Source organism: Rhinopithecus roxellana, chromosome 14, assembly GCF_007565055.1.
Source record: "Rhinopithecus roxellana isolate Shanxi Qingling chromosome 14, ASM756505v1, whole genome shotgun sequence".
Lineage (NCBI taxonomy): Eukaryota > Metazoa > Chordata > Mammalia > Primates > Cercopithecidae > Rhinopithecus > Rhinopithecus roxellana.
This window is the reverse complement of record NC_044562.1, coordinates 90680578-90697124: the sequence shown is the minus strand read 5'-3', so window position 1 is coordinate 90697124 and position 16547 is coordinate 90680578. Positions and strand designations below refer to the sequence as shown.

At 36.8% G+C, this 16547-nt stretch overlaps 1 protein-coding gene across 3 annotated transcripts in view; it reads left to right on the top strand.

Moving 5' to 3' along the window:
- Positions 1–16547, top strand: part of RAPH1 (Ras association (RalGDS/AF-6) and pleckstrin homology domains 1) — a 105674-nt gene that overhangs the window by 67211 nt on the left and 21916 nt on the right. For 2 of the 3 annotated variants that reach the window (XM_010352621.2, XM_030916196.1), the window contains 5 exons: positions 10154–10231; positions 10676–10835; positions 12046–12167; positions 14329–14394; positions 16350–16493. In XM_010352621.2, coding sequence (XP_010350923.2) covers positions 10154–10231; positions 10676–10835; positions 12046–12167; positions 14329–14394; positions 16350–16493 — 570 coding nt within the window. Of the gene's footprint in view, positions 1–1697; positions 1773–10153; positions 10232–10675; positions 10836–12045; positions 12168–14328; positions 14395–16349; positions 16494–16547 lie in introns of all 3 variants that reach the window. The other variant, XM_030916195.1, reaches the window with a different exon arrangement.

Genomic DNA, 16547 nt, shown 5'->3' with positions numbered 1-16547 from the left:
AGAAATTACTACTTACCTAGTGTCTTTATGGAGAAGCCAATCAGTCTTACCTTTAAGAGGACGATACAATCTAGTTAAATGAGGACCTAGGGATAGTTTTCTATGTTCTTGTTATTGTTTGACTTTGTTAGTGCTAATCTTGATGAATATGTCCAATTAAAAAAATTGGACGTTAGGTTTCTTTTTTTAATAAGGAATGGGTGAGAGGGACAGGTATGCTTACAAAGTTTACCTTGCATTAAAACACAGCTTTAAAAATGCAGGCAATAAAATACCATATAGCAAGCTTAGCATAGTATAGATGTAAGCAAAGATTGTATTATCTTCTGTAACATGTTTTTAATCTTGAAGTAGTGTATTTTATCTATGACCATGTATGTACTTTTTTTTTCCCCCCTGAGACAAGAGTTTCACTTGTCGCCCAGGCTGGAGTGCAGTGGCACAATTTCAGCTCACTGCAACCTCTGCCTCCCAAGTTCAAGCGATTCTCCTGCCACAGCCTCCTGAGTGGCTGGGATTACAGAGTCCTGCCAGCACACCCGGCTAATTTTTGTATTTTTAGTAGAGATGGGGTTTCACCATGTTGACCAGGCTGGTCATAAACTCCTGACCTCAGGAGATCTGCCTGTCTCGGCCTCCCAAAGTTCTAGGGACCATGTACTTTCTTACAGGGGTTGCTGCTCTAGTATTTGCATTAGTTTATTTCCAAAGAATTTCCAAGAATAACTTGACCTATATTTACGTTTATAAAATATAACACAATATTTTCTATACTTTTACTCAGCTGTATTGTACATTTTTTTAATAGTGATTAGTAACTGTGTACTGTTAAATACTAATTTGGAATTTTTTCATGAGAGGCCAGTCCAAATTACATGTAGATATCAAAACAACTACAATTTAAGGATAAATAAAATACAATTGTATTATCTTACAACATGTTACTGAAAAGTTATTAAGGAGAGAATGATAAGTTCCATGCATGCCATTTACAAATTATTTTCACGAAAACAATTACTTGAATTAATTTAAGTGTGTGATGCTTCTGAATATTTTGTTCATGTCATTCATTTGCTCTGCAAATTCTTTACTGTGCAGTGTACTCCTATTTTTATTCTGATAATAATGAGTGGGTTAATAAAGTTTTACTGAAAACAGGTGTATCCATTAGGCAAAATATTGATGAATATTTTTCCTCTTGGTGCAGCTATCATTGAATTGACCAGAAATACTTGGAGAAGCTTTTAAAAATGATGTCATCTTATTCTAATCAAAATATACTATTTAAAGCCATATAGGTCTTGATAGGCTTTAACAAGAGAAAGGAAGTTTAGTCATTGGTCTCTGACATGCATTTATTTGTGTGCTGTGCACAGCGTTCATGAGCATTGGCCTAGAAGGCAGACTGGCTCTGCAGTCTTTGCATGTACTACCCATTTCCCAAAGAGGGAGGGATCAGCAGGAGTCAGCTGGGACACGCCTGTGGGCACGGTGATGTCTTTACCTCCCTGCTCCTTTTCTTTTTCTTTTTTTACATTTTCTTTGTGGACATATTTCATTCAACTTAGGGAAAAGATACGAGATTAATTATAGAGAATCATTCTTGCTTTGTCTACTTTATGTTTTAAACACATAAAACCTCCACTGACTTCTGTTATTGCCTTTTTTTGTTTTTGTTTTTCTCTTTTCTGAACAAGCACTCCTATCTGGACAGGGAAACCTCCCTTCTTCTGAGAAACATTGCAGGAAAACCTTCTCATTTGCTGACCAAGGTGATACTTCTTTCCACATGCATGTAACTATTTACTGCCTTGTAGGTAGAATATGATTTCTGTTTTTGATCATGCTTTTATATTATTATTTTCTTATTCTAGCATCTTTGTCATTAATAGAGATACTTTTTCTTTTACAGACGGTAATTATTTACTGATCTTAATGACTGTCAGGCAATATTGAGAGTATAAAATATATTCAGTAATTTTCACTAGTTTTTAAACTTTTGTAAATGCCTAATTTTCCCAAGTGTGTTGCACTTTTTCTAGTTTGACACTATTGCATTTTAAAGTCTAAAAAGCATTGCTTTTACTACTAATGGTTGTCCATACTCTGGGTTTCTTTAGCAGACTTTGCTTCCTAGTTCTTATTTATATTATTACCTCCTCATTTAATTAAAACATTTACTCATGTAAACAGAATCTTAGTTAATATTAACTTAGTCAAATTGGAAGAGGAGGAAGCTATAATTTTAATTGCCTGGTTCTCTGCCCTTGGAATGTTTTGAATCAGTCCAGCCAGATTTTCACTGGGCTGGTATTTTATATCCAGTTAAAATATTTTAGCCATTGTCATCATTAACTAGGGAATAATACAGTAGGGAAGCTGAATTGCTTTCTACCTCTTTTTAAGTCGTGTTTTTATTTCATTAGCTTATTTAAATAATGTTAAATTCAAGAATATCAGACTTATTTCTGAAAAATATACATAGTTATGGGTAATGTCCCTAAGTTGTTGTTACTGTATCTGAGGTTTGTTTGCTTTAATTTCTTTCTAACCTTGTACATTTATAAAAGAAGATGGTAGACCAAAATGAAAATCTCCCCAAGAAGCAGCTCAAAGAAAAGACCCTTTAACAAAGTCAGCAGTGGGACCCTCTCTCTACCCTGAGTTTCTCTTTTTAAAGCAGATCTATGCGTGCTGGTAGAAATTTAAAGATCAGGGAAGTATAGAAGTCTAAGCTGGTCATGGCTCTTTTTCCCTTTTCCTCAGCTGTCCCCTCTTCGTTCTCTATTTACTCTCTTTCCCTAGACTCCACACATGTATCTTCAACTAGGATCTCTATTCTAGATGGATCTGTCTCCCAAGAGCACGTTTCCAAACAGCTGTTAGGCATTTCCTGGAAGACCACCAACATCTTACAAGCACCTTAAATCCCACAGGTGTTTAGCTTACCTCCATTATCCCTGGGCTCCATAATTTATATCAGTCATCATCTCTTCTGTTTCTGTTTAGGATGCTGACATTCTCCTAATTACCAGGTTTGAACCCTCTGATCATCTTTGCTACCTTCCTTCTCATTTAATGTCTCCAATTTATAATGAAGCTTGTCTTAATCTGCAGGATTTACTGAGCTCACCCATTTGTTGCATTCCCATTACCACCACTCTACTACAGGCTCACTCTTAGCTCTTTGTTATTACCCGTCCCCCTTCCAATCCATTTTATACACGGCTCTCAGATTAAGTTTACCATTTTACCATTTTCATTGCCAATTCAACAATACTTACTGAGCCGTGACCTGCTGGGTGCTGGGATAGAACATTGCATAAAGTATACCTATTCCTCACCCTCAGGAGCTCACAGTCTGTTTATGAAGATAGATGATAAATGGTGACAAGCAAGCATGTAAAGAAGTTCTAAATCATGTTAAGTGCTATGAAGGAAACGAGTAGAACATACTGGGGAAAAGATTAGGGGTACATTTTATTTAGATGATGAGATCAGAGGGTTCTAGGAGGGTAACATTTAAGCTAAAGCCTGGAGGATGCAAAGAAGCCAGCCTGGGGCTTAAGGGAGTGTTCCATGTACATAGGTCAAGGGAAAGAGCTTGGCATGTTTGAGAAGTTGAAAAAAGACCATTTTGCCAGAGTCACCCTAGTTGCATTAATGAAAGTGCAAGTGTCTTGATTTGGGTTTGGAGAGGTAGGCAGGAGGAGCCAGATTACTCAAGCCACACCGAGGCCTTATTTTTCTCTAACTGTAACTGGAAACTATTGAAAAGAATAAATAACTTCATTTATCCATTCAACAAATATTTACTGAGTATCTATTATGTGCCAGACAATGTTTATGACCCTGGAGATACAGCAGTGAACAAAACAAAGTTCCTACCATAGGCAGTGTTATTTTTTGCAAGTTTTGGATAAACATGGTCAGTGGCTCATGCCTGTAATCCCAGTACTTTGGGAGGCTAAGGCAGGTGGAGTTCAAGACCAGCCTGCCTAACATAGCGAAACCCCATCTCTACCAAAAAATACAAAATTAGCCTGGCATGGTGGTGCATGCCTGTAGTCCCAGCTACTCAGGAGGCTGAAGTGGGAGAATCACCTGAGCCTGGGAGGTCAAGGCTGCAGTGAGCCATGATCACACCGCTGCACTCTAGCCTGGGCGACAGAGTAAGACCCTATCCCCCTGCCAAAAAAAACAAAAAGTTTAAAAATAAACCACAGTCATTCCTTCGTATATACACAGGGAATTGCTTCCAGGACCCACATTGATACCAAAACCTGCACATACATACACAAGTCCTGAAGTTGGTCCTGAGACCTTGGATGTGAAAAGTCGTCCTCTATATAGCAAATTTTAAAAATTTTTATTATTTATTATTATTTTGAGACAGAGTCTTGCTCTGTTGCCCAGGCTGGAGTGCAGTGGTGCCATCTTGGCTCACTGCAACCTCCACTTCCCAGGTTCAAGCAATTCTCCTGCCTCAGCCTCCCGAGTAGCTGGGATTTATAGGCATATGCCACCACGCCCAGCTAATTTTTGTATTTTTTTTATAGAGACGGGGTTTCGCTGTGATGGCTAGGCTGGTTGTGAACTCCTGACCTCAGGTGATCTGCCCGCCTCAGCCTCACAAAGTGCTGGGATTACAGGTGTGAGCCACCATGCCTGGCCTGTATAGGGAATTTTGCATCCAGAGAATACTGTTATTTTTTATCTGAGTTTGGTTGGGAATGCAGAACCCTCCAGTATGGAAGGTCACATATATTTACAGAAAAACATTTGCATATAAGGACAGTAGTAGCTCAGACTCCCGTTGTTCGATCAGCTATAGTTGTTACTATAACTATATTTTGATTCTAAGCAGTGTTACATAATAAACTATTTAATGACCCTTAAACTGTTTATATCACTCCAGGTTCTATTTGAATCATTTTAATTTACATAACTGTATTGCAGTCCTATGAAATCAACTAGATCCTGAAGGAATTATTAACCCCTGTTTAGCCCCTTAATTTCAACTGGGTTTGTTCTGAACCTACAAAGCTTAAGCTTCTCAGTTGAAGAAACAAGTTAGCAACAGTAGCACTTTCTGTAAGTATTCTAATTTTTACAGCATAGAGAAAGTTGTAACACTTTGTAACCACAGTGTTGGCTTTCATTTAATCATAGGATATTCACATAGTTTTTGTCCTTTATGTAAATTTGAGGTTTGGCATTTGGTGGTTATTGATAGCCACATAGGAATTTTTCAGTAGAAAGTAGATTGTCTCTTGCTCTTTTAAGAGAAGGTATCGGAGAGAAATTTAAGTTTTTACATGTGTGAGATGTTTTTTACTTATGTTTAGTATAGTTGTGAAGAAAGGGATAGTCAAAGGATATGGGGCAGAAGACTTAACACCTGACTTTGGCAGCAGAACATGAGATGAATAAAGCTTTGTCTTTTGTATTAAACTTGTGCCGTAAACACTGAATGTAGATTTGCGTTGCCTTTATAAATAAACTATTGGAGGTCTTCTAAGTATGTCATCTAAACGTATCAGCAAACATTTATTTATTTTTCCTGTATTATACAACACCCCTTGAGCTTAAGACAATTTCTGTTTTCCCCAGTTAAAAGATACGGTGTTTGCTTAAATATAGTAGACACAAATAGAGCTCTCTGAGAAAGAGCTTATTACCCACAGGAAGCATAAAAATATTAGGAGTCTTGCAATTTGACATAAACATTTTCATTTCCAATTTTGTTCCAGGGATGATATTCAGACTCTAAAAGAGGTATCATGATCAGTTCTGTTTCTTCAGAAGGCTGCTAGCAAGGATTATCCTTTAATAACACGAGAGAAGTATAAACTAAAATATGCCTATGTTGAAATTAAACCAGCTCTTAATTTCATACAGTTTTAAACTGGACCAATTTATGTAAGCATAAAGAGTAGCATTTTGAGCAAATGGAAGAGCGGCTAGATTTGGATTTGTTAAAATAGCCTCCATCTAGCTGCTTTATAAAAATTCTTATTGATGGTTAGGAAATTTAATTGGTTTAATGTATGTTAGTTGATTACACAGGTCTCTTCTTTGTTTAATCTCTATGTCCGTTGTGTGACCTTTTTTTTGGGTGGGGGGGAAGGGGGATGGAGTCTTGCTGTGTCGCCCAGGCTGGAGTGCAGTGGTGTGATCTGTTTACCTCAACCTCCGTCTTCCAGTTTCAAGCAATTCTCCCTTTCTCAGCCTCCTGAGTAGCTATGTTTACAAGTGCCCACCACTGCACCTGGCTAATTTTGGTATTTTTAGTAGAGACAGGGTTTCACCACGTTGGCCAGGCTGGTCTTCAACTCCTTATCTACCTGCTCGGCCTCTCAACGTGATGGGATTACAGGCATGAGCCACCATGCCTGGCCGGTGTTGTACATTCTATGTATATTGGCAAATATATATGATAACATGTATCCACCATTGTATTATCATACAGAATAGTTTCACGGCCGTTAAATCCTCTGTGCTCTGCCTATGCATTCCTCCTTCCTCTTTAACCCGTGGCAACCACTGATCTTTTTATTGTCTTTATGGTTTTGGCTTTTCCAGTGTCATGTAGTTAGATTTGTACACTAAGTAGCTTTCTGAGATTGGCTTCTTTCACTTAGTATTACACACTTAATGTTCCTTCATGTCTTTTCATGACTTGAGAGCTCATTTCATTTTAGTGCTGAATAATATTCCATTGTCAGGATGCACCATAGTTTATCTGTTACTTACTGGGTGACGTCTTTGTTGCTTCCAAGTTTTGGCACTCATGAATAAGATTGCTGTAAACGTCCATGTGCATGTCTTTGTAGGCATCAATTTTCAACTCATTTGGGTAAATATCAAGGAGCACAATTGCTGAATTGAATTGTATGGTAAGAGTACATTTAGTTTTGTAAAAAACTGCCAAAAGTGTCTTCTAAAGTGGCTGTACCGTTTTACATTCTCATTAGCAATGAATGAGAGTTCCTATTGTTCCACATCCTTGCCAGTATTTAGTGTTGTCAGTGTTTTGGATTTTGGCCATTCTGATAGGTGTGTAGGGGTATCTCATTTTACTTGTAATTCCCTAATGACAAATAATGTTGAGCATCTTTTTATATGTTTATTTACTAGCTGTCACTTCAGTGAGGTATCTTTTCAGGTCTTTTGCCTATTTTTAAAATCATGTTCATTTTTATTTTAAAGAATTTTAAGAGCTCTCTCATTTTTTTTTCTATAACAGTTCTTTATCAGATACGTCTTTTGCAAGTATTTTTTCTCCCAGTTTATGCCTTGTCTTAATCTCTTGAATATTCCTTTTTTTCTCAGAAATATGTTAAGCTTTGAGGGCATCTTCTAAACTTTTAAAATGTTAAATTTATAGATTATATAATACCATAAAGAATTTGACCTTTTAGAAGTTCATGCTTGGCTGGGCACGATGGCTCACGCCTGTAATCCCAACACTTTTAGAGGTCAAGGCAGGTAGATCACCTATGGTTAGGAGTTTGAAACCAGTCTCACCAACATGACAAAACCCTGTCTCTACTAAAAATACAAAATTAGCCAGGCATTGTGGCGGGCACCTGTAATCCTAGCTACTCAGGAGGCTGAGGCAGGAGACTCTCTCGAACCCAGGAGGTGGAGGTTGCAGTGAGCCAAGGTCGTCCCACTGCACTCCAGCCTGGGCAACAGAGCTAGACTCCATCATCTCAAAAAAAAAAAAAAAAAGTTGTTCATGTTTGTATTTCAGATATACAAAATATTGATTCCACATATCAGTTTTTCCTCTTCAGACTTTAAATTTACTTTTCAGGGGTATGAAGTGAAACTTGCAGATATACTTCAGTAAACTTTCTTTGCAATTCATGCCAATATAAGGATGCGGCAAATGAGCCATGAGGAATATAAGATAATTATCCCATTGAGAAAATATTCATGAAACTTCTGCCTTCTTCTTTCTCTTTCCCTAAATGTGTCAAGTAACTAATTTCATAAAAACTGCTGGAAAATGGAAGTATTGCGGATTCCTTTATAAAGTAGTGCTCTGTTCATCAAAAACGCATATAAGTTTTGGTAATTTACCTAACAATTTGTTTCTCTAAGACTCATAATTCTAAAAACTGAGAGTTTTAATGACAGTAATTTAGTTTTCTCATTTCAGAGCTTGTTTTAAAAAGAAAAATTTGTGTCTGAAAATGTAATCAACATGTTTCATAATTCTGCTATTTGTTTATTTGCATAAAGGATTTTTAAAAAAAATAGGATGATTTAATCTTTTAGTCAGAGGAATATATAATAGTATAAGAATTGAGTCTTGTCTTAGCCCTCTCCATTTAAAGAATAAAATTCTTTGTTTTCTGCCTAATTGAGTTTACAGATAGTATTTCCAGACCCTGGTTATTATGTTAATTCATTGGCTCCTTTCATTGGAAGGGATCAGATTTCTGGCAGCCAAGCCCACTGCCTTCCCTAACCACTGTTTTCTTCTCTGTTCCACAAAATAGTAAATACTAAGCTTGAAATGATGGGAGACAGCCTAGAGTATAAAATAGAAAGAAAAGCAGTTCATAAATAAGAAAGCCAACAGGATTTAGGCAGACAGAATAAATCTGTGAACTGAATTGAGTTTCTCTTTTTGTTTTTTGCCCTGGAAGCTTTAGCTTTTTAATGAATAACATATGGATTGTGGTTTTCACCACAATGCAAAGAGGATAAAGTTTGGCTGATATGATTAGGTTTTTTTCTTAGACTTAAATAAAGGAATATTTAAGGTGGAAGTTTCCATTTTTCTTTCTTTTTTTTTTTTTTTTTTTTTTTTTTTTTTTTTTTTTTTTTTTTTTTTTTGAGATGGAGTCTCGCTCTGTTGCCCAGGCTGGAGTGCAGTGGCACAATCTCAGCTCACTGCAGCCTCTGTCTCCCAGGCTCGAGCATTCTCCTGCCTCAGCCTCCCAAGTAGCTGGGATTACAGGCACACACCACCAAGTGCAGCTAATTTTTGTATTTTAATTAGAGATGGGGTTTCACCAAGTTGGCCAGGCTGGTCTCCCAACTCCTGACCTCAAGTGATCCTCCTGCCGCAGCCTCCCAAAGTGCCAGGATTATAGACATGAGCCAATGCGCCCAGCCAAGAAGTTTTTATTTTTCTTAGGTATTTTCTAGAGTAATCAAAAGCCTAGAAATAGAAAATAATCCTTTATAAACAAAAGTTTACTTATGCAAGTTTTTTTAAATTGGAGATTAATGCCACAGCATATTATGGTCTATTGCTGGAAATTACAAGTTAAGTACCACTAGTAGAGTACTATGTGCTAATTCAGAAAAAAATAGACAAATGGTTTAAGTATATTTTTAGTTGTTATAATTTTTATTACTCTTTTTAATCTAAGTTTTCTGAGGTAGAAGTTACTAGAAATTTTAAGTTATTTGGAAAATCATATTTAGCATTTAAAAATATTTTCAGTGAGTTAATGGAAACAAATTTTGAATTTACTGACATAAGACATTGATTACATTGTATGATTTTCCAAAGCAGAGTGAAACTTAGGCAGTAAGACAGCTTCTTATATTTGTATTGGTGTATTAATGAGATTGTACCTACATTTTTTTATTTTTTAAAGGGTTTTTATATGGTTGTAAATAGGCAGATACTGTTTTTTGCTGGAGATGTTTTTGTGACAGTGACACTTTCACTGTAACAGAACAGAACATTAGTATGCAAGAGTATGCCGTTACTTTGGAGGAAGTGTAAATTCAGAGTTGAGGGGTTGTGCAGGTAAAACAAATTGTCAGACCCAAAGATGGCCACTATGTGTTCATTTTTCTCCTATCCCAGAACCTGAAATTCATCTGCTTCACATTGACAAAATCAAATTTGGTAATTTACTCCATCACAGAGTTCTTTTTTTCCTCTAGAATATTGAATGTAGAAATGCCTAATGTATGACATCTTCAAGTCTGCATCTATAAAATGTTTCTTTACAATATGTCTGCTCTTTGTGAACAGTTATTTTTAAAATGTGCTCTATGTGTGTGAAGTTATATTCTTAATGAAATTCATTGCTAAGAACATCCTTAAGGATAAAAAATATTTCTTAAATATTTCATCATCTTAGCATTGTTTATCTGAAATGCTTTGTGTTCACAGGAAGAGCAGGCAGCAAAATTGAAAGCTGAGAAGATCAGAGTTGCCCTAGAGAAAATTAAAGAAGCACAAGTGAAAAAGGTGATATGTGGGCCTCTTCCTGGTTTGGGATTTTTTATCAGTTTTATGGATTTGTAGAGAATTGCCTTGTTTATGTAATGTACCTCTGAGATGTGGAGAGATACAGAGGCATTTCTTCCTAGTAATATATTTTTCACATGTAGTATTTTTTGTGGGTAAAATGCATTATAAAAGGAGTAATTTTCTGGTTCTGAATTCTCCTAAAGGAGTAATCATAACATTATAACCTTATGTGTTGTTAATATTTTTAAAGTGCTTTAAATTTACTTAAACAGGGTATTTGATGTCTGATTTTTAGCCTATATTTTTGCATAATGAAGTCATTATTTGTGTTTTAATTTATATACAAATACATTAATCTAAATTTTATTTGATATCAGATGAATGCCTTTTCTAGAATGCCATTTTTTAGTGTTCATTTACTTTTCTTTTTACTTGTTATAGCTGGTGATTAGAGTCCACATGTCTGATGACAGTTCTAAAACAATGATGGTGGATGAGAGACAAACAGTAAGACAAGTACTGGATAACCTAATGGACAAATCCCACTGCGGTTATAGTTTAGACTGGTCACTGGTAGAAACTGTTTCTGAATTACAAATGGGTTAGTAATATCATTGCTGTAATTGCTTTCTAATTTTTGTGTAACTTCATCAGTTTTCATGTTGATAAAACATTTCGAGTTACCTTTATAGATATATGTTTTTATTTTATTTTTGGGGGGACAGAGTCTCACTCTGTTGCCCAGACTGAAGTGCAATGGTGCAATCTCAGCTCACTGCAGCCTCTGCCTCCTGAGTATAAGCAATTATTCTGCCTCAGCCTCCCAAGTAGCTGGGACTACAGGTGTGCGCCACCACACCTGGCTAATTTTTTGTATTTTTAGTAGAGATGGGGTTTCACCTGTTGTCCAGAATGGTCTTGATCTCCAGACCTTGTGATCCGCCCACCTTGGCCTCCCAAAGTGCTGGGATTGCAGGCTTGAACCACCACACCTGGCCGCATCTTTATATATTTTTTCGATAAAATTACCTTTCATGATTTGGCTTCTTTACATTATTTTTTTCTGAAGTATTTTAAGAGTTCTTTGAATACAAGATCATTTCTAGTTCACTTCAGATTTTATAATGGCTAAAACAAAGTTTTTTAAAAAGGTAACAAAATAGTTTTTTTCTTCAAATAAGAACTGGATAGACTGATGCATTTACTAAAGATTATTATGTTAACTTGAATTTGTACTGAAGTCTTTAAACCAGCATTTGACTCAGGGGAAACATAAAGCACGTTAACAAATTTCAAAGAATCCATATCTAGAACATGTTCTTTAACATATGTTCAGTATACAGGACACGTTCTTTCATTTCTAATTTGGAAATTAGAAAATACATCTACATTTAAGATTAAACAACAGTCATGGATCAAAGAAGAAATCATCTTGGAAATGTTTTAAATGCCAAGAACTAAGTACAACTGGAAATACTTGATATTGAAACTTGTAAGATGTAACTCATGTTTTATTTTTAAGGGTGGATGGGAAAATGTTTAAGACTGAAGAATGGTGTACTGCAAGTCAGAAAGCCTAGATTCTAGTCCTAGTTCTTCCATATATCAGCTGTGTGATCTTAGTTATGTCACTTACCATAATTAAGGCATATTTCTTTGTTTGAAAAATTAGGGAAGACCAGATAATTTTTAGTTGCTAAAATGTCAGTTAAGACTACTTGGTTCTGAGGTTAACTACTTCGCAAAGTTTCATGTTTTTCATGCAGCTCTAATGAATACTAATAAAATATGGATATTTTATTTTGGGACAGAGAGAATCTTTGAAGACCATGAAAACTTGGTTGAAAATCTTCTTAATTGGACAAGAGATAGCCAAAACAAGCTTATATTTATGGAGCGTATAGAAAAATACGCACTTTTCAAAAACCCACAGGTAAGAGCAAACAGCTTACAGAGGTCAGGATTTTTAAATATGTCTCCTATTTTATTTGATTACTGCTAAGTTAATAGCGTTAAAAGACTGGTAAACACCTGGTTGGAGCGATATACCTGCAAAATCCTATAGGAGCATCATCATCTGCTGCTGCTGCTGCTGCTGCGGAAAGTCAGCTGGTGCCCACGTGTTAGGCCCCAAAGAGGTTCCCAGTCCTCCAGAACCAGATGGGGTGAGCCCTTTCAGAAGCAGAAGTATAGCTCTAGTGAATTACCAGGTCTTTTGGCTCTGTCATCCAGAGCTGTGTTGAACCCAGCTGTTTATTTGGTGAGTTTGTCATCTCATCAAAGAAAAGTACTTCTCTACTCCAGCCATTTATCCAGTTGACACTTCTTTTTAAACATCCTAGTAACCTTGATTACAAATGGCTCTACATTCTAATAAACATAGTTAGATTTATTTGACATCTTTCCTTGTTCCGAAATAATGTTTGAGTTAATACTTCCTGATACCTAGACATTTTACAAAATTCAGTAGGCGAGGGAAAACAACTCCACAGTAAAAAGTAGTAATGAGGAAAAATAGCAGCAGTGTTAAAGGTATTGCGTAGTTATGCTTCAGATGGCTTAATCATGACATGTCTTTTCCGGATGTTTTAGTGAAAAATACATATTTGGGGGTATCAACAGATCTTTTTGTAGGCAGTTATGAAAAATAATTACAGGCTGGGCGCAGTGACTTGCTCCTGTAATCCCAGCACTTTGGGAGGCTGAGGCGGGCAGATCATGAGGTCAGGAGATCCAGACCATCCTGGCTAACACGGTGAAACCCCGTCTCTACTAAAAATACAAAAAATTAGCCGGGCGAGGTGGCGGATGCCTGTAGTCCCAGCTACTCGGGAGGCTGAGGCAGGAAAATGGCCTGAACCTGGGAGGCGGAGCTTGCAGTGAGCCGACATAGTGCCACTGCACTCCAGCCTGGGTGACAGAGCGAGACTCCGTCTCAAAAAAAAAAAAAAATAATAATAATAATAATAATTACAGTCAGCCCTCTATATCCATGGGTTCTGCATCTGTGGATTTGCCCAACTACAGATCTAAAATATTCAGAAAAATAATTCCAGGTTCCAAAAAACAAAACTTGAATAAGCCACGTGTTGAGTATTGCATTGAATTCATGCGAATTAAGTGATATGTAGGCATTGTATTAGTTATTATAAGTACTCTAGAGATTATTTCTAGTACAAGGGAGAATGTGCATAGGTTTTATGTAGATGTGACCCCATTTTTATAAGAGACTTAAGCATCAGCCGATTTTGGTATACCGGGGAGGTCCTAGAATCAATCTCCTATGGACAACAAGGGATGACTGTGTACTAATGAGTAGAATTCAGTTTTTTTGTTTTTTGCTTTTTGTTTGTTTTTGTTTGTTTTTTTGAGACGGAGTCTCGCATTATCACCCAGGCTGGAGTCAGTGGTGTGATCTTGGCTCACTGCAACCTCCGCCTCCAAGCGATTCTCCTGCCTCAGCCTCCTGAGTAGCTGGGACTACAGGTGTGTGCCGCCACATCTGGCTAATTTTGTGTTTTTAGTAGAGACGGGGTTTCACCATGTTGGTCAGGCTGGTCTCGAACTTCTGACCTTGTGATCCACCCGCCTTGGCCTCCCAAAGTGCTGGGATTACAGGTGTGAACCATCGCGCCTAGCCAGAATTCAGATTTTTAGTTGAGTCAAGTAAATGAGATTATTAATAAATGAGTCCCAGAGAATTTGGGATTTCTTCTTAAAAAGCCAGAACATAAATTTTCTGCACCTAGATCAGTATATTTCTAAACCTTTCAGATCCTTTAACTGTAGCTTTCATTAGATATCCCAAAACATATTTGCCAGCTGTTGAATGTAGTATCACCTCACAGTCTGCGTGAGGACAGTTTATGACAAGTGGTCAGGCAAGGAGGAGACTGGTGTTAAGCATTTTAGTGATGATGCCCATATACAGGTAACTTTTCAAAGTTTATTCTACTTTATACCAACAGAAATTAGAGTTGCTGTTTCTCTAGAAGAATACACACACCTGTGCCAAGGGAATAACAGAATGGATTTATGCTTTAACCTTCTTTTTTTCTCCCCCACCTATCCCTTCCATGTATTTGTTTTTTCAGAATTATCTTTTGGGGAGAAAGGAAACAGCTGAGATGGCAGATAGAAACAAAGAAGTCCTGTTGGAGGTATGACACCCCCCATTTTCTTGTACATTTAAAAATTAAAATATGAGGCCAGGTGCTGTGGCTCAGACCTGTAATCCCAACACTTCAGGAGGCCGAGGCGGGTGAATCACGAGGTCAGGAGTTCAAGACCAGCCTGGTCAAGATGGTGAAACCCTGTCTACTAAAAAATACAAAAATTAGCCGGGCATGGTGGTAGGCGCCTGTAATCCCAGCTACTCGGGAGGCTGAGGCAGAGGATTGCTTGAACCCGTGATGCAGAGGTTGCAGTGAGCCGAGATCGTGCCACTGCATTCCAGCCTGGCAACAGAGTGAGACTCTGTCTAAAATAAAAAATAAAATAAAATAAAAATCCTTTTTGAAGTCAAGTATGTCAGGGTTCTATATTTGTAGTTACAATTTTAACTAAAGAAGACTGTGTATTCTTTGATAGTATGAGGGAGAAAGTTCAACTGTGTTGAACGTGTTAGGCCACTGAAGACCCTTTTAAAAACTATTATTTTGCCAAGCCATATTCTAGTGGTCTAAGAGTAATGAGCTTTTAGGGGCTGCCAAGTGGGAGAGATGGCTGGTCAGTGAAGGATGTGGTTTTGCTGTTTTTATCTGCTTACTCAGAGAGAAATTTGAATATAATTAGCTGTTCACAAAATATTTCCAGCTTTATCCTTAAATAATTCAAATAATTTTTAAAATCATGGTCATTTTTCTTGGAAAAACGTAATTGAATTTTTGGCTGATTTTAAAGAACTAAAATCAAATAAGTTAGTATACTTGAAAACCTGAATAAACCTTTACTTACCAGCAAGGCAATTAGGAAGTGAAGATCAGCATTCAGTTTTCATAGTGATACACAAGCTACAGTTAAGTAAAAATCCACCTTATAATTCCTAATTTTTCTGTACTTTGAGGAGAAATTAATTTAGGCCCAAATGTCCTGTATTAGTGTTCTCTGAGGATTTCTCTTTTCTTTCACAATTACATGATTGATTTCTTTAATATTATATTTTTATCAAAGCATAGTGTTTAGAACTTAGAATTTTGAGTGTTTATAGTTCTTTCAACCTAGTATTAAGTATTTTTTAAATAAATGCCCTCTTTGTCTTAGAGTCACATAAATGGATAGTTTTTAAATTCTTAAAGTTTAACCATACACTTAGCACGTTGCATTCTTTTAAAATATATTCCTGTTTAGTTTGACAGCTAATCTAAATGTGGAGAAAAAATAAAGTCTAATGCTTGGTTTGCCCTGACAGTTTTATTAAATTTAGTGTAACTATGCTGTTTACATTAGCTACTGTTATATGCAACTCAGTTAATGTGTCAACTTAGTTTTTCTCCGAAACACTAACGTGTTTTAGGTAAAAGTTTGTAGGTAAAAATTCGGTATCACATTTATGACTGGCATTTTTATTTATTAAACATTTTAGGATTGCCATAGTAGTTCCAAACTCGTGTTGTCTTTAGAATAGAAAGTGGTTTTTTGTTTTTGTTTTTGTTTTGAGACAGTCTTGCTCTGTTGCCCAGGCTGGAGTGCAGTGATGCGATCTCAGCTCACTGCAACTTCTGCCTCCCAGGTTCAAGCAATTTTCGTGCCTCAGCTGCCCACATAACTGGGACTACAGGCTCGCGCCACCATTCCCGGCTTATTATTTATTTATTTGTTTATTTATTTATTTATTTTTTAGTAGAGACGTGGTTTCACTATGTTGGCCAGGCTTGTCTCGAACTCCTGACTTCAAGTGATCCGCCTGCTTCGGCTTCCCAAAGTGCTGGGATTACAGGCATGAGCCACCGCACCTGGCCGGAAAGTTCTAATTGAGGTTAAATTAGCAGCTTGGTTTTAATATAAAACCATTTGGGTTTAATAACTAACTGTCATGCAGTTCACAGGAGTAAACACAACTTTGTTCTGAGAATCCAACGATCATAAGTCTTAACAAATAATCTTGTTATTTTAGGAATGTTTTTGTGGAAGTTCCGTAACTGTACCAGAAATTGAAGGAGTCCTTTGGTTGAAGGATGATGGCAAGAAGTCCTGGAAAAAGCGTTATTTTCTGTTGCGAGCATCTGGTATCTACTATGTCCCCAAAGGAAAAGCAAAGGTGTGTCCCTTCTGTTGGAATTTGAACTTCCTCATTATGCTAATTGCTTTTAAT